Source organism: Pygocentrus nattereri, chromosome 21 (assembly GCF_015220715.1).
Source record: "Pygocentrus nattereri isolate fPygNat1 chromosome 21, fPygNat1.pri, whole genome shotgun sequence".
NCBI lineage: Eukaryota > Metazoa > Chordata > Actinopteri > Characiformes > Serrasalmidae > Pygocentrus > Pygocentrus nattereri.
The window spans coordinates 18,428,544-18,451,896 of NC_051231.1; the positions used below are offsets into that span (position 1 = coordinate 18,428,544).

Below are 23,353 nucleotides of genomic sequence, written 5' to 3' on the forward strand. Positions count from 1 at the left end.
ATAAATATCCAAATACAATTTTTTTTTTTTTTTTAAATAACACCTAATATCCTGATCATAAATATAACATTTTGGCAGGAGTTTGAGAATCACAAAATTGTTCTATTTTATTCAGATTTTTCTTTTTTCAAATAATTTATCACATTCCATTGAGGTCAAATATCTTAATATAGATTCTCATTTGTCTTATGGATTTACATGAAAAATTAAAGCATTTAATGAATTTGTGCAACCTTGCCTAATTTCGAAGTCCCACGGGTGTAATTGCTTGCTTGCTGGCTGATTGAACCAAGCTAAAGTATTGGGTAGCAATACAACAGAGTAATCTTATGTTACTTCATTTTTCTCCATTTTGATTAAACCTATGAATTACTAACTTCTTGCCTATGATAATGGAATTTTCACCATAATTCAAAATGGCTTCACATCTAAAAATCTAAAAACATCAGAGGCCTTTATGCACCTGTATTTTGTCAGATAAAATTAATCCTGTTTTCTTATGTGCTATGGCTCCTTCTAGACACAATATAAAGGAAAAAATAAAGCAGTATTAAAGCTACCTAAACTTTGGATTTCTAGATTTACCTTTACAATGCACCAGAAAGCCTGTATCCTGCTTTTTGAATAATCTTCCATTCTTGTTGGGGGATATTTTATATATCTCTTGCTGACCTATGCTATATATGGCATAAAACCTAAATGCAGAGAATACTTTGAAGATGAAATTATAAAAATGAAAGATATGTTGTTCTAACATAAAGGTACACACTCCAATAAGTTTAGAGTAAGAGTGATTACTTGTGGGAATTTCTAATCAGGAAGCTGACAAAGATTATTTGTAGTGTTATATTTATACTGTGTTAATGTTTTAGCCTAGGTCAGTCATCCTGTAAGTAGATAAAGCAAATATTTTATATGCAATTTAGACTCTGGGTAAAATGTCACAACTACAAAGCTAGTTACCATTCATTATAAATTTTTCCTTTCTTTCATGGAAACCGGTAATGTGATGGGGCAGGCTCTAGGTGAGTTTGCAAGGAAAAAGCTGTATAAGAAAACAAGGAGAGGCAAAAGAAACAAAAAAGTAAATTACACATTTCAGAAATTGTTGTTTCAAAAGCAAAAAAGGCTTGTCCATATTTGTTGGATGGTCACACATCTAGGGATCCATTAAAAAGTGAATCCATAAAGCCATCCATTCCAGGGTTTTTCATCTAACATCAGCAGCGCTTCTTCAGCAAGTACATTTTGATGCATTCTGATTTGATTGTTCTTCTGGCTCTCTGTTGGTAATTTGGATGTTTTCTCTATTATCCATGACACTACATTTAAACTGCAGGGAGAGAAGAGGTAAACAAATTACAAAACAATTTTGATAAATAAATTGAAGCAAATAATGTTCTTTGAAGAGACTCACAAATTAACAATGATTTTTAATTTTTAAAGTAGATTTAATTGTTTCATCTGAATAGAAAAAGATATTGGAAACACTCACATATTGCAGTGCTGCTCTTGCGGCACTTCTGAAGGCCATATCAACATCTATATCCTCTTTAGCACTGCACTCAAAATACCTAGCCCCCAAATTCTCACACCACTGCTGCACACGTTCAGGGGAAACCTGTGAACATATGATCATGTTTAAACATTATTAATTTCAGATTTGAGCAGTCACTGCTTACATGTAATCTGGATTAGTGATTTAATTACAACACAAGTCAAGAGTATGATAGTTTTAAAAATTATACATAGGATTACATACTTTTTTCAGACTTTATGCTTTTTTTTAAGGATTAGTTTTTCAGAATTACAAAAAAGCCACCATTAAAAACTAGCACAGAATACTGTGTACACTGCCCGGGATAGGGTCACCAGGACCTACCCCTGGAGCCTGGGTGTCCCTCGGCAAGTGTCTGGTGGCTGGGCAGCCCACGTAACCCGGCCGGGCTCAGCCCGAAGAGGTAATGTCGGGGGACCATGTGGGCCAGGTCCAGCACGGGGGAGCAGTACTGCACAGGCAGTGGCACATTGCAGGGGGCCCCTTGGTGGCCTAGGCCCTTGCTGCAAAAACGGGCTCTTGGCACGTGGAATGTAACCTCACCAGGGGGAAGGAGCCGGAGCTTGTGCGGGAGGTTGAGAGGAACCAACTAGATACAGTTGGGCTCACCTCCACCCATAGTGTCAGCTCTGGAACCAAACTGCTTGATAGGGGTTGGTCCCTCTCTTACTCAGGGGTTACACAGGGTGAGCGGTGCCGGGCGGGAGTGGGGATACTCACGAGTCCCTGGCTGGCGGCCGTGCTTTTTGTCCTAGTGGATGAGAGGGTTGCCTCAATGCGAATTAAAATTGCAGAGAGGAAAACTGACTGTTGTGTGCGCTTATGCATCAAACAACAGGTCAGAGTATTTGGCCTTCTTGGAGCAAGTGGGCGGGGTTTCGGAAAGGCCTACAGACTCCATATTCTTACCGGGGGATGCTCATGTTGGCAATGACTGGGAGACCTGGAGAGGCATGATTGGGAAGAACGGCCTACCCGATCTAAACCTGAATGGTGAATTGTTATTGGACTGTGCCAGGTATGGATTGTCCCTAACAAACACCAAGTTCGAACACAAGGATGTTCACAAGTGTATATGGTACCAGAGCTCCTTAGGTCAGAGGTCAATGATCGACTTTGTTGTCGTTTCATCTGACTTGGGACCGTATGTATATTATACATATGCATTATACATGGCGGGCTACACTCTATTTGATAGGGTGAGGAGCTCAGAGTAGAGCCGCTTCTCCGCATTGAGAGGAGCCAGCTGAGGTGGTTCGAGCATCTGGTTCAGATGCCCCCTGGACGCCTCCCGGTGGGGGTGTTCCAGGCACGGCCTACCGAGATAAGGCCCCGTGGTCATCCTAGGACCCGCTGGAGGGATTACATCTCCAAGTTGGCCTGGGAGCGGCTTGGGGTCCCTGGGAATGAGCTGGAGGAAGTTGCGGGGGACAGGGTCATCTGGGATTCTCTGCTCTCCCAACTGCCACCGCGACCCTATCTGGATTAAGCGGTTAACAACGATGATGATGATTTTTGATTATGGAACTTAAATAAATCAGCCTATTCTCAGTGTACTGAGTGTGTAAGCTGCTGTCACTATGACAGTTGTATAGAAAATTTTAAGAAGAAACAGGGAAATTAGACAAGAAGTAATCATATTAGATCATATTTTTTAAAAGATTAAACAGATTATTACTGATTACATTTTTAGTTTTAGAAACAGACAACATTTCTAAGTAATCTACTGGGCGTGGACTTTTTTTTTTTTTAGCTTTAATTGATCTTATTTATATTGTTAAAAAAGTGTTGAGGTTTATGCTGCCCTGGTGCATCCTTAACCATGACAAATGACTAAAATTACATATGCTAGAAGATTTTAATATTCAAAAATACTTAGATGTTCTAATTGATCTGGTGGAATAATTTTATTTCACTGACCATTTATTTATCATGGTCATGGTCTTGTCTGCAAAAGGCAGCCTTTTCTTCCCCTCAGTTTAGGTCTCCAAGAGCTTTCTAAGGGTTACTATCCATTACAGAATATAACATATGGCTGAAACCATTGGCTAAATATTTTCTACTCTAACTCCATCTTTATGGCAGTAATATTTTTTGAAGCCAATATTTTGCTTTGTTTCATACAAATGTTTTCTATTATATGGTGAAGTTTGCCTTTTGCTCATCCATGCATCCATCCATCCATCCATCCATCCATTTTCTAAGCCGCTTCTCCGTCACGGTCGCTGGAGCCTATCCCAGAAGTCTTTGGGCGGAAGGCAGGATACACCCTGGACAGGTCGCCAGTCCATCGCAGGGCAGACAGACAGACACAGACAGTCACTCACACACTCACACCTAGGGGCAATTTAGCATGTCTAATTGGCCTGACTGCATGTCTTTGGACTGTGGGAGGAAACCCATGCAGACACGGGGAGAACATGCAAACTCCACACAGAGAGGACCCTGGTCGCCCAGCCGGGTAAACAAACCCAGGCCCTCCTTGCTGTGAGGTGACAGCGCTACCCACCACGCCACCGTGCCGCCTTTTGCTCAGAAATGTCAAAATTAAAAATATAATACTAATGCTAATGTAAGTGTAAACAGTAGCAAACAGAGTCAGGAAATAATCATATAATCTCATCTGTGAAGCTGCTGTCAAAATCAAAGGGAAAACTAAAGTGCAGCACATATGAAGCTTTTCCGTTAATTTAAACTGGCCAGACCCTCAATCGAACTGAAGCTCTGAGTATGTACTGTATCTGTGTTTGAGTGATCTAACCTCTTGGGTGCCCAAGTCAGTCTTATTGCCCACCACAATAAAGGGAAAGGTTGTAAGGTCAGCAGGGGCGGCCTGCAGCAGGAACTCTGTGCGCCAGCCATCCAGTGCGCTGAAGGAGGCCGCAGAGCTCAGGTCAAACACGAGGAGGCAGCAGTGAGCACCACGATACAGAGTCGAGCCTAAAGAATGAAACCGCTCCGAACCAGCCGTGTCCCACACCTCCAAGAAAAAAACACTCACAGACATCATGCACAGGCGTAACACACACACAGACATTACACATCACACAGACATTACACATCACACACAGACGTTACACATCACACAAGCAGGATACAACACACACAGACATTACACATCACACACAGACATTACATATCACACACAAGCATGATACAACACACACAGATATTACACATCACACACAGACATTACACATTACACACAGACATTACATATCACACACAAGCATGATACAACACACACAGACATTACACATCACACACAAGCATGATACAACACACACAGATGTTACACATCACACACAAGCATAATACAACACACACAGACATTACACATCACACACAGATATTACACATCACACACAGGCATGATACAACACACACAGACGTTACACATCACACAGACATAACACATCACACACAGATGTAACATATCACACACAAGCATGATACAACACACACAGACATTACACATCACATAGACATTACACATCACACACAGACATTACACATCACACACAAGCATGATATGACACACACAGGCATTACACATCACACAGACATTACAAACCACACACAAGCATGATAAGACACACACAGACATTACACATCACACACAGACGTTACACATCACACACAAGCATGATAAGACATACACAGAAATTACACACCACACATAAGCATGATAAGACACACACAGACATTACACATCACACACAGACGTTACACATCACACACAAGCATGATACAACACACACACAGACATTACACATCACACAGACATTACACACCACACACAAGCATAATACAACACACAATGTAAAATGTGTCATTTTGAGAAAACAGGGATGCATCGATACCTAAACTGGTGTAAGATTTGAATTTAGACTGATGGACTACATGCTTTAATATGATGTTTTCGGATCAGACTAATTAATGACATTTTATTAAAAGATTGGTGTTACAAGAGCTACACCAGAGTATTTTCACCAAAAAAAAGTTGATTAATGAGAGCCATAATCTTAATCTTTTAGCACTTTTACTTTTGATACTTAAGTACATTTGAAGGCAAATATTTTTTTTTACTTTTACTCCAGTGGAGGAACTTTTCCTTTTACTGGAGTAATATTTTACCTTGGATATTTCTACTTTAACTCAAATACATGGTTTGTCTACATGGTTTCTGTCCACCACTGGAGTTCAGGCTTGCTTTTGGAACGAAAAAAAAATCCTCACTCCTATCTTCTCCACAACATTTCTGTTGATTTCCTGCCACATTTCCCCACATTGTGTAGAGATGCACATAAACAGTAGCCAGAACATATAAAAGAAAAAAAATGGTTTTTGTGCATTATTTGCGCCAAATACTACAAACTGTTCATGTGAGTTTGTGAGATTTACAAGTGATCTCAATTTTTTTGACATGTTAATGTGGCTTTCAGTTTTGAGTACCACAAATTTTTGTAGCTAGGAGCTGTAGCGCCTACAAATTTTTTTTAGCAAAAATTTTCACAACAACTTAGCTACAGGCTTCAGACAATCCGCACAAAATCTGAACCATAGAAAGTGATCATTAACTGGGCTAGTAACAATTGTACAATCCTGACTGAGATATGAACAGTGAACTGAAATGTTAAGAAGAGCCATTTTGTCCTTCCAACAAAAAACACCTTGGTGACACATTTTATTTCCAAATCACCATCTTGGCTGTAAATATGTCTCAACATATTTAGTACAGGCTAAAAATATAAATGTAAATGCAAACTTACTTTGCTCTACTTTACGCAGCTGTTGCCACTTTACTCGCATCTCAGGAAACTTTTCTGCAAGTTTCTTGTAAAATGTCTCTCAATTTTTTACTTTTTATGAGGCTGAAGTCTTCTCATTTTTCAGCTTCTTGCTCAAATTTTTCCATTTCACCTTAAATGTTGCCAGATTGTACTGCTGCACCATTTAAGCTGGAACAAAAAAATTCAAACAAGAAGCTGATGAATGAGATGCTGACTTTAGCTTTGCGACTTGTTGCAGATTAAACATATGATGAAACCAGCTAATAAATCCATTTATGTCCAAATTATTGATGTTCGTCTTCAGCGTTAAAGGGTGAATTAGCAGTTGGGATGGGACTAAATCACAAGGCACACATCACTTAGCTCCAACTATACAAGCTAAATGAATTAGGAAATACTGTTTAAGTTCACTTTACAGACAATGTACACTATAAACACCAACATTTAAGACCATTTATTGTGAAAACTGTGTTAGAACTGTGTGTGATTTTACAGCAAAGGAGGATTATGTTAATTTACCTAAAATCTAGTTCTGCTGTGGAGCCGCAACAGCTCTGTAGCATTTGAGAGATTATTCAGATGTGCAGGCCTGATTCTCACTCCAAACATGTCTGTACATATCTTGCTGAAATGTTTAAACTGGAGCAGTGTTATTTTAACAGTTGACAATACTTTGCACAAAACTGTTTGGTTTGTATTTTTATTGTTATTTTTGTTGATTTTTGTTTGGAAAAACCTGAATGACTTTGTCTTTACTTAGTCTAAATGTTTGTTGGATATCACACCTTTGATTGTGTAAGTTTGATTGCACACTTAAATTTACTTTTTGCTGATCTTTTTTTATATTTGCAGCTTTTCAATTTTATGTTTCTTTCTGGCACATGATTAAATCCAGTGTCTTGTTCATACTATCAGTTGGGCTTGTTTGGTGTGTCAGATGGAGATTCTGACAATCGCGCTTTGAAAGTAGATAAAAAATCATCAGTAATTTAGCTAACTTAAATTACTTGCTAACTTCTGGCCAAACTGAGTCTTTGCCAAGCCATAGACTCAGGCTGCAAATTTACAAGTAAACTGAATGTTCTTACCTGTAGAATCACACTGTCTTTTTCCACAGTCACTTCTTTAGTCAGGAAATCCACCCCAATGGTAGCACGGTACATGTTAGTGAACCGATGATCCACAAACCGTGTCATCATCGAAGATTTTCCCACCCTTTGTATATATAAAAATGGACACTGGAATTCACTATCGAACCAAGACTCTTAGAACTTCAGTTCAGGATATAAATATCAGAACTAAATCAAAAACCAAGAAAAAACAGTATCAAGCATCACAAGTTTGCTGTGCAACTTGAGTAAACAAGTTGTTGAGTAAACAAATCCAGTAGACTGGTTTCTGACACTATATGACAGTATTTTATATAAAAAAGTATGTTGTATGGCTGAAAACACTAGTAGCAGCCACCTTGAATCCTGGATTTTGTCTGTTGCATGATGCTAAGTGGTGGAGTATAAAGTTTTAATTACTTGTGGGCTACAGCAGCCTCACAGCTCTAGCGCAAAAATAAGACCTCAGACACTAGACATGTCTTGACTAATCAGCTACAAAAATTATATGTAATGTTTTGTCGACTTTAATAGAAACTTTTTACATACAAATTATTATCGTTTTTCTGGCAGTGCAGTGGTCCTCATAACTGTCATTACCTTGAGTTAGGTGTTAATCTAGTTCATTCATTCTGTAACTGTCAGAAGCATAATTCTTTTTTTGTTTTTTTAAAAGTTACCGTCTGTCCACTCACCCAGAGTTTCCAACCAGAACCACCTTCAGATGGGGTGTACTCCACTTGTCCATTTAATAATCAGCTGATCAGTAGAGACAAAAATATCCAGCCTTACAGAAAGTCCATCTTGGGTAGTAAATTGTTATTAACAAAATGCTTTTGAAATAAATATGCTAGTACCTACAAAAGCGTTATGCTATTGATCCACTGACAGCCCATGAGCTAATGGTTAACCAAAGATAAAGGTGAAAGCCCCACCAAGCCAAACAGGTGTGGAAGAGTCAGTGCAGTTTTGTCCTAGATTTACACTGTGCATACACACCACACACATGCCAAGATACGCTGCAGTCAGGGTTAAGAAGGAAGTCTGAGACAGTGAAAGTGTTTTTGTTCTAAAAGGAAAACTTTATTCAGACTTTCTTTTTTAAAAATCTTTTAAAGTCAAAATGGCATACACTTTGGGGTGTGTGAGAAGTTATTAAGCAGAACACACCTGCACTCAAACAGCCAGAAGTAGAGATAAACCCACACACTCCACTGCTCACAAACTGACGCCTATCATAAAGGCACAGTTCCTCTCTCTGACGGAAGATGGAACTAAATCACAAAGCACACATTACTTAGCTCCAACTCTACAAGCTAAAAGAATTAGGAAATACTGTTTGAGTTCTCTTTATAGACAATATACACTATATGTCCAAAAGTATGTAGACACCTGCTCATTCAGCATTTCTTCTGAAATCAAAGGTTTAAATAAAAAGCATCTGGAAAGGCTTTAGACTAGATGTTGGAACATTGCTGTGAGGCTTTGACTGTATTTGATTAGTATTGACTTTTAGTTCTTGATCACAAATGCTACTCCAACTTATCCCAGAGGTATTGTGCTCAATTACTCCAGAGAATGCTCACTGATGAGTGTTGGGGGGCTTTATATCCCCTAGTCAGTACTTGGCATTGGGCATGGTGTCCTGAGGCTCATGAGCAGTTGTTTCAGAGCATCTCATTCTATCAGCAATAATTTTCATTGGAGATTATATAACCCGCAATTTAAAGCCTGTGTCAGCAATGGGTGCCCCTTAAAATAGCTGTATTCACTACTTAGAAGGGGTGCCTAGATATCTGGACATATAGCATATGCAGTTGTATGCAGTAGTTTGGGCACCCCTGGGCAACACATTTTATATATATTCTCTAATCCTCTAAGAACTCCTAAGAACTGCTAGCAGTGGAGGATATTAAAGTACACTTGGCAAAATAGCATGGGGATGACTTTATGACTTTATCTGTTACATGTAGTATAAATATGACATTAAATATCTCACTATTTTGAAAGCGATTGAGTGATTGATCCTTTTTAGATGCAAATGCCTCTGCAAAACAATCTTACAATTGAATGCAACATCTGGGGTGACTGTTTTTTACTGCTTAAAACATAAAAGCATAAATGATCTGAGAGGGATAGTAAAAGGTTCTGCTTGTTTTCTACTGCCCTTGGTGTGTGTGTGCGGTTGTGTGTCACTGGCAGTTAAAGGGTGTGGAAGTATGAACTGTAAAGTGTGTTTAAAATGGGGTTCATCTCTCAGTAAGTGGGAAAAGTTGGATTGCTGCTCTACCTGCTCTACATTTCCTTCACTTTCACTCCACAGCCCACAGAAAAAAATAATCCACAGAAAAAAAGGAAAATTGAAATTTTCTAGTAAGAAAGCTACTGTTAAAAGCACTTGCTGAAAAACCTTTGGTCTAATATTTTATTATTTTTCTTCTTTATTATCTATTATCATATTTCTTTTTCTCATTATTATTATTATTATTATTATTATTATTATTAACTTATATAATATTCAGATAAGTACATTATAAAAATAATGTAATAATGTAATGTAATAAATTATTAATACAACAAAATGTTGCAGATAATTTTGTAGTTTAAGTAGGTTAAATTAAACAAATTCTCTGTACATTCACTTGTACTTATCTATGGGATAAGAGCCTCTGAGCAGAATTGATTTCATACATTCCATCAAGCTGAGCTGTCTATACTGAAGACATACTTAAGTGCATCACACTCCTATACAACTCAACTCATTCATCTAAGCAGTTTAACATCTGAAATGAGATTAAAGCTCTAAATGAAGAAGCACTAAATGAAGCCTGTGAGAAGTGTGTAGCATGTGTGAGGAGATGAGGCTCCCGAGAGTGAGTGTGTCAGCCGGCTGTGTGCTTCAGAGATAAGGCTAAGCATTCATAGAAACCTCTTTCTCTGGAACTTGAGGCCCAGTGGACCCCCCCATTTACACACACACACACACACACACACACACACACACACACACACACACACACACACACACACACACACAGGACTTGGAAGAGTTTAGGTGACCTAATGCATTGGATTCAACCTACGGTCACAAACCAAGTAATTTTGGATGGTCACAGGGTGGAACATTTTGCATGACACAGTTTTGAGAATGACAATAAGGATACATGGAGAAACATAATGCGTGCAGATAAGATAAGATAAAATAATCCTTTATTAGTCCCACAGCAGGGAAATTCACAGTATTGCAGCAGCAGCAGAGTAACAGGAGTCAGTAATACTCCTCAGTAATAGAAATGGGAAACAGTGTAAACATTATCAACATTATAAATAATAAAAATTAAAGCTAAATCTCTAGACTCTAGATGCTTCTAGATAAGTGTACTACATAATCCAATTAACCCAGCAATATTCTATATGCTCTGTGGCATGTGTAAAAATGCTGAGCACATTGCACAGCACTCTCCCTGTCATCATCATAAAAACAGCAACTGAGGAAATATCTTTTTGGTGCAATGGTCTGCATCCCTACAGTACTGTACCAGAGATTTATAGAACTGATGCCAAGGCCCACTGAGAGTTAGTACTGTATAACTGTTACCAGAAAGTATCTTAACTCTATTAACACGGATGGATTTACCATGTGTTTGTGATTTCATATTTAGCTAATGAACATAAGCTAACATCATCATGCTTTAGCTAGCTAGCATAGCTAATGCTAATCTTGCTTTTTTGGAGGTCAGGTCACAAGCAGTAAAGTTAATGACAAAATAGGTCAAAAATAGTAAAAAGAGCAATCATAATAAAAGCATCCCAATAAGAATGAATAGCTAAATAATAAATGTCTTTGCTATTATTACCTGCCATTTGCCAATAACATTATCTTAGCTAGCTGGCTATTAGCCCCAAAATGTTAAAAGAAATAACTTCTACTCCTTAAGGATTTGGGCAAAATTACACATAATTTATCCAGTATCAGACAAGCAGTCAAATTAATTACACCACAGAAAACATCTGGTAAATATGGTACCTGGTAAAGGTAATCTAAATACAGTAGTAATAGTTTTGTGACAGCTAAACATTTTTATATAACGTTTACAGTGGAATGTAACTGACTTAGGGGGGTAACACCGTGCTGTGTGTGTGTGGCTTTGCGACTCCCACATTGATCTTGATATTCTCTTATCACAATACAGCAGCTCGAACAGACTGAGCCACATCCCTACACACACACACACACACACTCTCTCTCTCTCTCTCTCTCTCTCTCTCTCTCTCTCTCTCCCCCTCTCTCTCTCAGGTTAGTCGTGCTTTTATCACATACAGTACATGCAGTACTAAAGCAATGTGTTACTGAGGCTCAAATTGGAACCCAAACACACCAACCATAAAAAAAACATTTCAGTGTCTCACCAAAATATTACCAGCAATCCACAACAACAGTGTATAATTACTTCTTCTGATTTTCCTGAGAAAATATATTTTCTATGAACAGCATCTTGCATCCCTGAAAACTGTAAATGAACAATGGATGAGGAAACTTATAAATGCTTTGACTACCAAATGACTTGGCCAGTGTCTGTAAGGTGTGTGTGTGCAGCCTGAGAGCTCTTACCATATCTCTAACCCGGACTGCAGCATTTCACTCCATTTGCATTACAGGTCAATGCTGCGCCTCAAAGTGTTTTTGCATTTATAATCACTTTGTTTTAATTTCTCTTGCTTCACCATTCAACTTGGTGTATCTTGGCCTAAATTGAATTAATGTAAAACTTGTTAGCTTCTCTGTGCTAATTTTACTGGCAAGCATTTCTAGACATTTCTCACATTTCTGTATTATTCAGTCACTGAGATGTGAACAAAGTCATTCAGAGTAGTAGATGTAAGATGCATTATAGAGAAACTTATTTTGTCAAATTTTGGATAGAAACAAAGCAGAAGTCACAATGTCTACAGTGCTTAGCTGTTTTGTTTACTGTCTAAAATGATCAGTCATGTCATCTGAGTTGTCATATGAAATTTTGACAATCATAATGTATTGGTAAATTCTCTGTATAGCTTTCTGTGTGGTAGCTTTTAGACACATTAAACTCTTCAGAGATCTAGTACCTCCACCATGCTTGTCAACAAATCTGACTTGATAAGAACGGCACATTTCGCATCAAAACACTCTGCATGACTTTGTATACATCCAACACCAGGACTGGAGTGTTTTTAGCCTGGAATTACATGATGCAGACCAGCCCACCCCAAACTCTAAGTGTATTTCTAAAACATGGCTAGCCAGTGAAACAATGAAAACTGGCAAACGTTTTTATTTCAAATCTGATATAATCATAGTAGTCAATATGCTGCAAACTTATGTTAGTAAAGTAAATTAAGGTTAGCTATTCTCACTGCCCACCAGCTCAGATATGCCTTCGCCCTGTATAAGTAGCTTTTTCATTCTTGTCTTCTCTGTGCCACCTTGATTTTTTGCAGTTCTTGCTACTGCTGTCCTTCTTTACATGATTCATCTATGAATATAGTTAGATTGATAATGCAAAAAAGTAGAGCACTGCACACAGTCAGCCAGTACCAGATTCATACATTGATTGCACTGAATTTGATATGCTAATTTCTCAAGGCTGACGTTAGCTTCTTATTTGATCACCTAAATAGTACAGCAGTTACATGCTGTGACTGTAAAGCCATCTGAATGTTAAATCAATTAAGGTAAAATGGAAAATAAGAATAAGAAAAACTTCAGCTTCATCAAAGCTCTATTCATTGTATACGAGGCTCACTTATGATCAGCAAATTAGGGCACTGTAGATGACAATGTTGTGATTTTAGCAGCTGAAATTATGAAATTAGCCATGTGTAACCCAAGCATTTCCACCTAGAATTGTTTTGCTCACACTATGCTTATCCTTGTTTTGTTACACTAAGCTTACCCAGGCTAGCAGGGTAGCTACAAGTGGATTCATCAACACATACTGCATCTATCATACAGCATGTGTTAATGCAGTATTTTGGTGAAAAGTTCAAATTTATACAATCTCCCCCCCCCCCTTACCCCACATGTACCAAGATTGCTTGAAGTGCTTGGTGTCTTAAGTTTACTTTTTCAATTTTGCACTTGAGCTCGATTAGCATTGCACAAGCTGCTTGTCGCACCAGTGCAAAATTAAGAAGCAGACTTCGGACACCAAACATATCCAAAGTATCACTTGAACATATCTGTTGTTGGACCTGCTGCAGGTCTAGGGCTGCTCACCGTTTGATATTCAAATTTTTGTGTATGGTTGGGAGTGGGCGTGTTCTCTAAACTGCTAAACTGCCCTTCGGCCGCACCCACTGGTCCTCCAAATTCTCACACAGCCCCTACAGCTCCACACAGAGATAAGAGAGAGAGAGCACACCAGTCAAACTGACCTCAGCTGAACACTGCATGTGCCCTTCTTCTGCAGAGACACCTGACAGCCCATCCAATTCAAGAACTCACCTGTGAAGGTAAGACCAATACACACACACCTCTATAGAATTAGCCCAAATGAGTGTACACACACAATTCATAAAAAAAAGAAAAAAAAACATTTCATTCAATTCATCTTAACACACAAACATAGCCCCTCTGTACTGAGTTTGAGGCCCCACCAGTAAAATGTTTAAGGCCACTTAGAACATATTTGAAATGCTTTTGTAATATCTGATCATTGGATCAGTTAATTACCATGAATGTCATTGTTTCATAGGCTATGCATTAATAAAAATGATGTATTAGTTTATGTTAGGAACAACACTGGTAATCCTAAAATTTTGACAGCAAATAATTATATATATATATAGAAAATAAAGTAGCATTTAAAAATATGAAAAGAAAAACAAATCCTCAGAAAAATTCTAAAGATTAATTTTTAAAAATCATGCTTTAAATACAAAAGCACTTATTACTTTGAAGAATGTAATAATTATATTCATAATTAGGTAAAGGGAAATTCCAGCCATTTATAAAAAATTTCTGCATAATTTGATGGCTGGTAGATTAACCAAGTTAATCAAAGTAGTTTGAATGTAAAGTGGTTCATTCTATTGACTTACAACGCAAACACTTTTATTTTATTTGCTATCCAAAATAGCCATTGGACCTACATGTCTTCTGAGTTTAAGATGTATTGTTGAAAATAGTGATAAACATAGAGAACTGCTTTGCTATGGCAACTACTGCTCTGCTATGAATATGTTTTGAAAAATACCGTTTAGGCCAAAACCTCATTTCAAAACTATTATAAAACAATGTCTTAGGCACCAGATTGGCTTGATAACGATTGAGGTGAGGTGAATACATGCTGCAGATGTCTGGTTCCTACCACCACCGCTGCGGACAATTATCTGTAAGTTCCGCTAGAACAGCACATTTCATTTCACATTTCATTTCATCACTGAGAATGACTTTGTTTACATCTTAAACTATGTGCAACATTTGACAATGAATCTTTCTTTCTCAGAAAATATTCACTGTATTTCAAAATACAACCTGTGCTCATGTCTAATATTTGTCACGATAAAAACAAATGTGATATGTTGTTTAAAAAAGTAAAAACGTAAAAATGCTGGTAAAAAAGGTTGGCTGGCATTCAAATCTTGAGCTTTTACTCTGCAAATCTGCAACAACATTCCTAAAAACCTGGATAATGCCATAAACTCTCTTATAGGCCTACAGACAGAGCCAGTATCTGCACAGTTAGAGCTTAGTTTGTTGTTAGTGATTATTTTTATGTTAGGATTAGAATTAATAAAGACATTGTATTTTTGCCTCATTTCGTTCATTGTAATTTTGCTTCAACTTTTTATATGTTGCTATTTCTTGTGTGTTCACATTTTTAAAGTTTTTTAATGAATAAAGGAAAGGATTTTGTCGTTTTGAAAGGATTTGTAATAATGTGTAGTTATCTGTGTTATAATAGTAATAGTTTTGTGGTAAATATCTGGTTCAAGCATTTTCAGGTGTCATTTTCAATCCGGAAAGTGGATTTGGCTCGAGCTGAAAAATAAAAACTAAAATAAAACCTGAACAAACAGATGAAATGAAGGGGACAATCTTATTGAGTGTCCATGATAACTACAACATCTTCTAGTAACTTAAGTATTTTCTAATCATTTTGAGCTTTTCAGATCTCTATCAAGAAATTTATTCTCCATAATGAGTGATAGTGATTAATTCTGCCAGAGGTTCCGCAAGTTCCATACAGAATGTGACATAATTCTGACCAGATAAAAGCAGCCTGATTATTCTGACACATCAGCTACTTAAAAATGTTTTGGCTCTGCATGCAAGTTATTATTCATATATCTTTCACCATAAATAGAACCACTAAATTGTGGGGTTCTGTGAGGCGCATCAACTTTGCAGTTATCTACCTCAATTTAACCCACTGCCTTCTATTATTTAAGAATAATACTTGCTGTAAGCTATAATGAAGAATGCACTCATATTTGACACTAGGTCCTGCCAATCAAACTAATGTTTATTATTTATGATGATTTTTTTTTAAGGTCATGCAATTTTTCCACACATTACCAACACTGTTTTATTCTGTTGTTTAATTATGCTACAAAGCACTTTGTGCTGCATGGTCATGTACGAAAGGTGCTATATAAATAAAATTATGGATATAAGTATAATAAACCAATATTCAACTTGTTATATCTCTTTGCTCTTGGAATGGTCTGTTTTGCTCGAAGGCTTCTTAAGTTTCTAAAGGGACTGGGAATTTAAAAAGTCACAAAAACAATGAAAAGTTGTCAGGCTACTTGCACATGCTCGTGGTAATTTACATTCAATGTTTAGCTCTTATTTAAACATAAATACATGCTTTTCACCTGGGAAAAACTTCTTTAAGGTACACAGTTGGACTCTATAACCACTAATGTACCTTTAAGAGTACTTGATGACCCACAAATGTACCTGCACAGTACCTTTATTTCTAACAGTGTAGTGTGAGTTTTAACAAGTTCAGTTATTCAATGTCAGCACATCAGACTGGACGTAGTCAGATGTGATCTGGCATATTATCACATTCTGATTTGGCAAAGGAGTATAAAATAATATAATAATCTCACATCTCTGATTAAGTCAGGCATTATGAGCCTTTATCAGTAATTTGTTGAGATACAGCCTGAAAGCCATGATCAACATATAAAGGCTTTATAAATGTTTAATGGTAGTCTAAATATATGTACCAAATATTTACCAAATTCGATCATTTACATTATCAGTCACATTAACAGCTTAAGAACAGAAGATATGAACACAGTTTTTAAAGTGTTCAACCTACTTTATATCACTTACTGAGCTGATTTGCTTTATTTTAGTGGTAACCAAGCTTCTGTTTGTGCACTAGTCTTTTCATTAACGTAAATGATTCCCTTGAAAGAACATAGTTTTCGAATGGTGCCTGTCGTTAAAGCCTGTAATAGACCATGTATATTTTTAGCGTTCACTTTCAGCCACAGGCAAATGAGGATCTTTTAAAGGGAAGTTGTCTAGTGGCCTTGATTAAATATTTTAGTACCCCCAAAGTAAAAAAGAAAAGAGTCGAAAGCAACTGCAGCATGTAGAGTTTCAGCTGTAGTATCAAAATACTTTGCATTGCAAAAGTAAATTTCTGAACATATTCTCTAGCCCTGAATAGGGGACAGATGACTTTAATCCAGCCCTCAACTTAATGGAGCTTTACAAATATGTTCACTGAAATAACATTCTTACACAATGGATGGACATCAGGGTTAACTTTAGATGAGCAATAAATATGTAAACTTACTTGACCTTTACAAATAACACCAAAGAACATCAGATACAACAAAATAGTGAATAATTTTAAATATTTCCCAGTACTTTTTGGAGAACTGCACCCAAAATTGCAGAAAGCAGTACACAAAAAAGTCCAGCACGCATTTGAAGGCTACATAAAAACATACATAATGTGATCTCACAAAGTGATTAGTCTCTTCATAGCAGATAGATAACATGGAAATAAATGAACAACATAGTATATTTGCTTCAAGGTATGACAATTAATGTATGGTTATAAGGATTCTGAGGATAACATTTAGATCTTGTTTAATACATCCACTGTTAGATAATGATTAAGCTGTTATCTTTCTATTGTGCAATAAATCACACTGGCATTTTGTAATTCATGTTGCCTGTTAGCAGGCATCTAGGTTGTTCTACCTATGGCTTCATATTAATAGAACTTAATTGAATATAATAATTTGCATTAGTTATGTATGACAGTAAATCCAATTAGTTAACAAGTGTTACAAAGGAAGTCTTAGCTAGTCAGATTTGGTAATGTGGTCTTCCACATTCTATAATTCAGGTTGACTTCACTTACTGTTTTTGAGCTTAAAGTGTATGTAGGTTTGTAACTGTGATCTGGGTAGTTCTAATATTAAAAATCTAGAAAATACATAGGCAGTATGTTTAATGAGTCCCAAAGCAATGATGATTATGGATGACTGTGTTCCAGAAGCTGAAGTAAAAATGGAGAATCCCTCAGAGTCGCGGTGGGTCTCTCCCAGTTTGGTCAGTTCTGACCCGCTGGCCAGTTTTTCATGCGATTCAGGCCTCCTGCCAGCTGGAGAGGAAGAGGAGTCATTCTACTCCTCAGAAACGGACTACAGTCTGCCATCATATTTCAACAGTGGACAGAACCGAACTGCATCCGCATTCAGACACAGTCCAGGTATAGTAAAATATAAATGCCCAGGTCAACTGACGGCTGAAGCAGAAAACTGAAGGTGAAACTCTATTGCCAGTATTACAGCATACAATTATTAATGTTCTGATTAACCTGATTAACAAACCTAATAACAGTAAATTACATTGAAGTAAATCAACATTTATCTCTTTCAACATTTCATAACAAATGGACCAGATTTTTTTTCCATTAGCCTGTTTTCCATTATGCCTTTTTAGATTTGAAACTTTCTTACACCAGCAATGATATATAAACTGAAGTGTAAACAGTTTTTTTTTGTATTTGCAGTGCGGCAGGTTTACACGTCTCCGTCACTTCTGGGACATCTTCCGTGGATAGACAGTTCAGGAGGACATAACATGCTGACCTACAGCAGTCCCCCCACAGCCTGGACATCCAGCTCCTTCACCAAACACCCCCACACTCCCCCACCACCAACACCTCTTTTCCCAACTAGCCCCTCCTCCTTCCCCTCTCCTGGCCGAGACAGTAAGGACACCCTGAAAGCAGAGCGTCTGAGCCCAGTGGGTGGAGCTGGGGGAACCTTTCTGAATCTAGGTTCGTCTGCTGGTGGTGTGTACTCTCCTCCTCACACACACTCCCACTTGCTGGGCCCCTACAGCTCCTACATGCCCCCACCCCAAGATTATGGCTCTGCAGGCCTTTACTCCACAGCAGGGGCCTGGATCAACCCCCCATCATTTTCACCAAAAATGAGGAATAAAATCAGACTCTCTCCTCCAGGTGAGTTAAAATAATTACTATGAAATTTTAATTTTGGTGTTTAGAGATATTAACCCTATTTGGTTATTATAGGGAAGGGCTTCTTAAAATGCAGGCCTATTAACTTCTTATTCAACTGAAAATGTATTATTCATGATTATTTAAACTTTCTTTTTTTGTTCAGTAGTTTTGTATATTTCAAACAAATTTTAAATTTGTCTTCTCATCTTCACTCTAATAGCATACAGCAAGTTATGTGATGTGTTCTTAGAAGAGGGGTGCACATCTCCAGTCCTGGAAGGCAGGTTTGGTGATTTACCAACTCACTCACACCTGAATGCACCTATCTGTTAATTTCCATGTTTAATAGGTGTGCTTGAGATGGAAAACCTCCAAGCTGTGCTGGACATCAGCCCTGAAGGACTGGAGTTGTGCACTGTTATAATGAAAAAGGGTGTAGCCTGCTGATCCATACATCAATGATGTATTTCATCAACTCATATTAAGTTCTATAGTTCTGAAGTAAGATAGTGAAGAATTCATGTCCCACATACGGACTCAGAATTTAAGTTCGAGTTTTACTACTGCATTCAGACCAAAGATAGGTTTAGAAATTACATGTGAATAACGGTGTATTTGTGTGTGTGTCTGCACAGACGCTCGTGAGTGTGTGAACTGTGGAGCTACAGCTACTCCTCTGTGGAGGAGGGATGGGACGGGGCATTATCTCTGTAATGCCTGTGGCCTGTACCACAAAATGAATGGCCAAAACAGACCGCTCATAAGGCCCAAGAAAAGACTGGTGCGTTCAGGTTTCATAGAGTACAGTAATGCACTGATGTGTCTTAGTGCCGAGAACTATTGCTGGGGGGGGGGTTAATAAAAAATTCTGCCAATCAGCCAAGAATGCTCCAGTGCAAAACTAAAGAATTAATTCAAGGTTTGCACTGTTGCTAGCTAGTAGGAGTCCACCAACTATGATCATAAAAACCGCATGCCTAAATCATCACATACTCACTTCAAATCTCATGTAATTGCCAAGTAATTTGCAATAGACATAAGTGGTTTCTGATTGCACAGCCAAAAAAGAAAACAAAACAAAAAAAAAAACAATTACCATGATTATCTAGCAGCCATCTTAAAACCCAAAATTTTGGCTTGTGTAAAACAATCTTGAACAGATATTTTTTAATGATTTGGCACAAAACAAAATGTGTTAGGTTGTGTCCCATGCCACCTTATTATTACATTGTTATTATACATTTCACGGTAGCTAAATTAGCAGTAAAAGAAATAAATGGCTCATATCTTTCAGTATTAAAATTTTTATCTTTGTTGTATTAGATCGTGAGTAAACGTGCTGGGACGCAGTGTGCTAACTGCCAGACCAGCACCACCACACTGTGGAGACGCAATGCTAATGGGGAGCCGGTGTGTAACGCATGTGGACTTTACTTCAAACTACACAATGTAAGTATGATCTTCTAATTATACTCTTATACTGACAAATGAATGTGGAATGGATTGAAAGCTCAAAATCTTAACTTTCCACAGAATTTCATTTTTTTTTTAAATAAAGAAAAAGTGTAAGAAAAGGTGTTTTATATGGAAAAGACCATGTGAAGATTGAGGGGGTTTTAATTTATCTCTAAATGATATACATGAATTGACAGGTGAACAGGCCACTGACCATGAAGAAAGACGGGATACAGACACGAAACCGCAAAGTATCCAGTAGGAATAAGAAGGGGAAGAAGAGTGGGGGGGCAGAGCTTTATCCTGATTTGGGCCCACCAATGGTGCAGGATGACTGTGTAGGGGCCTTTACATTACCCCCGGGGCCCCTACTGTCCTACAACACCAACACACATCTGCCATACACACACCACCCAAACCATGGTATGGTGTCGACACTGGTTTGAAAATAGTTCCTTAATGAACTCTTACAAAATCAGTTTCTTTTCTGTTATGGAATGGTATGATATAATAAACAGGCTGCCAAATTTTTAAGAAAAGATCTGAAGACCTATCTAGAAATAAAATACACACACATATACACAGTACTGTGCAAGAGTCTTGCACTTAAGCAAATTGATAAATATCATTCAACAAAGGCAAGAAGTAGTCTTTTTTATAAAAACACCATATTAGAACAGATGCAAATAATCAGAAATACAATAAACAAATAACAACAATTTCACAGTGTTATTTCCAGAAAATCTAGCATGTTTTGGGAGGTAGCATGAAGAACAAAGTTTGGTTCCAGATGTCTCTAGCTATCACATAAATTTGTTTATTGTCATCACCAACACTTTTGATTTAACACAATGAAGTGTCAATACCAAATCAGGTATTGGTTGACAACTACAAATGATACTGGGCTGCCTGGAAGAGACTTTTGGAAATGGTTAAAGGGCACAGGGACATAGAAAATACACCCCTGCAAATATATGCTTACTGTCTAGGAAAATAGCTTTGTGTGTGTGTATAAACAGCCCAAAATGACCACTGACTTACATTAAACCTGGAGATATGACATTTATATATATTTATATATATATATATATATAAAAAGTTATTCCAAGGTTATTCCTTGTTTTCCCTGTAGGTTAACCCTTTAAAGTTCATGGCCATCCACATACTCAGACTTATTATTCAGTAATTACAAAGTGCGAAATACTGCCATTAGACATGTAAACATATTATTCTAGTGCTGTCTGACATTCATTTTTCTATAATTCTGGAAAAAGTGGCAAACCCATTAGTGGATGACAGAAAACAAGGTGTGTTTTTACAGTTATTTTCTGTCAAGTGTATATATTCATGAATGTTCTTTTTATTTCTTAAAGATTTACATCCTGTGATTCTGCAAAGATTTGCATTGTATATTATAACAACACCAGAGGTTTTGAAGAGACTACACTTTCATTGTTTTATCAAAGTTTTAACTATTGTGTCTTTTGTGAATGTTGCCTACTTTTTTGCAGAATGAGAATGCATTAAAAAAAATAATCAACCTTTGTTGAAGACATTTAATTAACAAGAGTACATGCTGTCAAATGTTCAATTTTTCAGTGTGTAAATGGTATTTACATGTTCAGAACTGTTTTAGAATTTGTGGTTTAATCACTATGGTGTTATTGTAGTGCCGTCTGTTGGGTTATAATACTGCCATTGTCCACTTAGCACCATCTTACAGCTTATAGAACACGAACATTCAAATGAACCACTTTCCATAAAGCTGCGAGTTACAAAACATTTTATTGAACAACTACTTGTGCCAAGTTCTAAATTTAAACTCATAGTTTTGCCTGAGTGTATAAAACTCCCACACGGCAGGCAAGGAAGCAGGTGCAACATGCAGGTAAAGATTAGTGAGATTAAAAGCCTGAATGACCTGGTTTAACCTAAATAAATCTAAACATGAGTGGGAAATGGTTGGTGAATTCTGCAAATTTTTTATATTAGCTTTAGTATCAACCTCCACCTGCGGCCGGAACACAATTTCAGTCCGTTACAAAGCCTATGTATGTTCCGCATTGCTAGAATGATATGGATTTTTTTTCCATACAAAACTTTATAACTTTAAAACCATTTGAAAAGCTGCCCTTTACAATTTGTGAACATTCCATTGTAAATAGACCAACAGAGATGGTCCAAATTAAATTCATAAATTTTATTTTTATTTTCTAAAAACACAGGAGATAAAATGTTTTCTTGTAACAGCAAAAATATAAAATGTATGAAATTACCAATTATAAAGACTCAAACCTGAGAATAAACTCCTTTGCAATCACTTAAAGGACAGCTTAGCTCTGCACTGCATAGCTGATAATATACATAACTGAGTTTATCTGAGTAGCCAAGAGTGTATGAGAGGGCCTTTCAGGATGACAAGATTTTTACCTTTTAAGAGAACTCTCCAAAAATAAGAACGGGTGACTCAAGCAGGTTAAAAAATAAATAAATAAATAAACATGAAGCAAACTCATTCACATTATGCACTAAATCCAGTCATATTCAATAGTCATTTGCATAGTTGCATAGGCCTAGTCATTCTGTTCACGCTTGACTGGAGACCATATAGGTTGGTAAAGAGTTACGTACACAACATTTGGCCACACTTTACCCATCACTAATTCTCACATCAACTAACTTTAAGAATTCCATCACCTTCAAGTATGAGTGGGCAAATCTTCTCTCAGTTGCTTCCTTTTAGAAAATAGAACCCCATCTCACACAGTGACTCAGTTCTTCCATCCTGATCCACCAACCATAAAACACAAAATTATTCTTCACTAGAAACATGTGATCCTGTCATAACTCACACCAAATAACAGATACATTGAATATCAGCACAATGCAAATATTTAAAAACTCCACTGTAACATCTAACACAGAATCCACAATACTAATAAACAGCTA

At 37.2% G+C, this 23,353-nt stretch overlaps 2 protein-coding genes across 3 annotated transcripts; one reads left to right on the forward strand and one right to left on the reverse strand.

The window, feature by feature from the left end:
* Positions 1–49: 49 nt before the first annotated feature.
* si:dkey-13a21.4 (uncharacterized protein LOC494576 homolog) lies at positions 50–8,340 on the reverse strand. The gene is made up of 5 exons (XM_017719175.2): positions 8,156–8,340; positions 7,440–7,566; positions 4,320–4,538; positions 1,496–1,621; positions 50–1,333 (listed from the first exon to the last, which is right to left on the reverse strand). Exons 1-5 carry the CDS (start codon positions 8,206–8,208, stop codon positions 1,235–1,237), a joined length of 624 nt encoding a protein of 207 aa, XP_017574664.1. The 5' UTR covers positions 8,209–8,340; the 3' UTR covers positions 50–1,234.
* Positions 8,341–13,799: 5,459 nt separating this feature from the next.
* Positions 13,800–21,949, forward strand: gata1a (GATA binding protein 1a). Of its 2 annotated transcripts, XM_017719146.2 has the most exons (7): positions 13,807–13,952; positions 14,745–14,833; positions 17,975–18,190; positions 18,494–18,949; positions 19,585–19,730; positions 20,273–20,398; positions 20,602–21,949. In XM_017719146.2, the coding sequence occupies exons 3-7, from the start codon at positions 17,989–17,991 to the stop codon at positions 20,848–20,850; spliced, it is 1,179 nt and encodes a 392-aa protein (XP_017574635.1). In that variant the 5' UTR covers positions 13,807–13,952; positions 14,745–14,833; positions 17,975–17,988; the 3' UTR covers positions 20,851–21,949. The 2 variants fall into 2 exon arrangements, with proteins under 2 accessions (XP_017574637.1, XP_017574635.1); XM_017719148.2 differs by lacking the exon at positions 14,745–14,833 and having other exon boundaries at positions 13,800–13,952.
* Positions 21,950–23,353: the final 1,404 nt, after the last annotated feature.

Excerpts from the sequence above, each read along its gene's own strand:
- si:dkey-13a21.4 (XM_017719175.2), bottom strand. The coding sequence starts at position 8,208 with ATGGACAAGTGGAGTACACCCCATCTGAAGGTGGTTCTGGTTGGAAAC. Across the intron at positions 7,567-8,155 it reads GTTCTGGTTGGAAACTCTGG|GGTGGGAAAATCTTCGATGA; the intron begins GTGAGTGGACAG and ends ATATATACAAAG. Across the intron at positions 1,622-4,319 it reads CTGACTTGGGCACCCAAGAG|GTTTCCCCTGAACGTGTGCA; the intron begins GTTAGATCACTC and ends ATATGTTCACAG.
- gata1a (XM_017719148.2), top strand. The coding sequence starts at position 17,989 with ATGGAGAATCCCTCAGAGTCGCGGTGGGTCTCTCCCAGTTTGGTCAGT. Across the intron at positions 18,950-19,584 it reads AATCAGACTCTCTCCTCCAG|ACGCTCGTGAGTGTGTGAAC; the intron begins GTGAGTTAAAAT and ends GTGTCTGCACAG. Across the intron at positions 19,731-20,272 it reads TAAGGCCCAAGAAAAGACTG|ATCGTGAGTAAACGTGCTGG; the intron begins GTGCGTTCAGGT and ends TTGTTGTATTAG.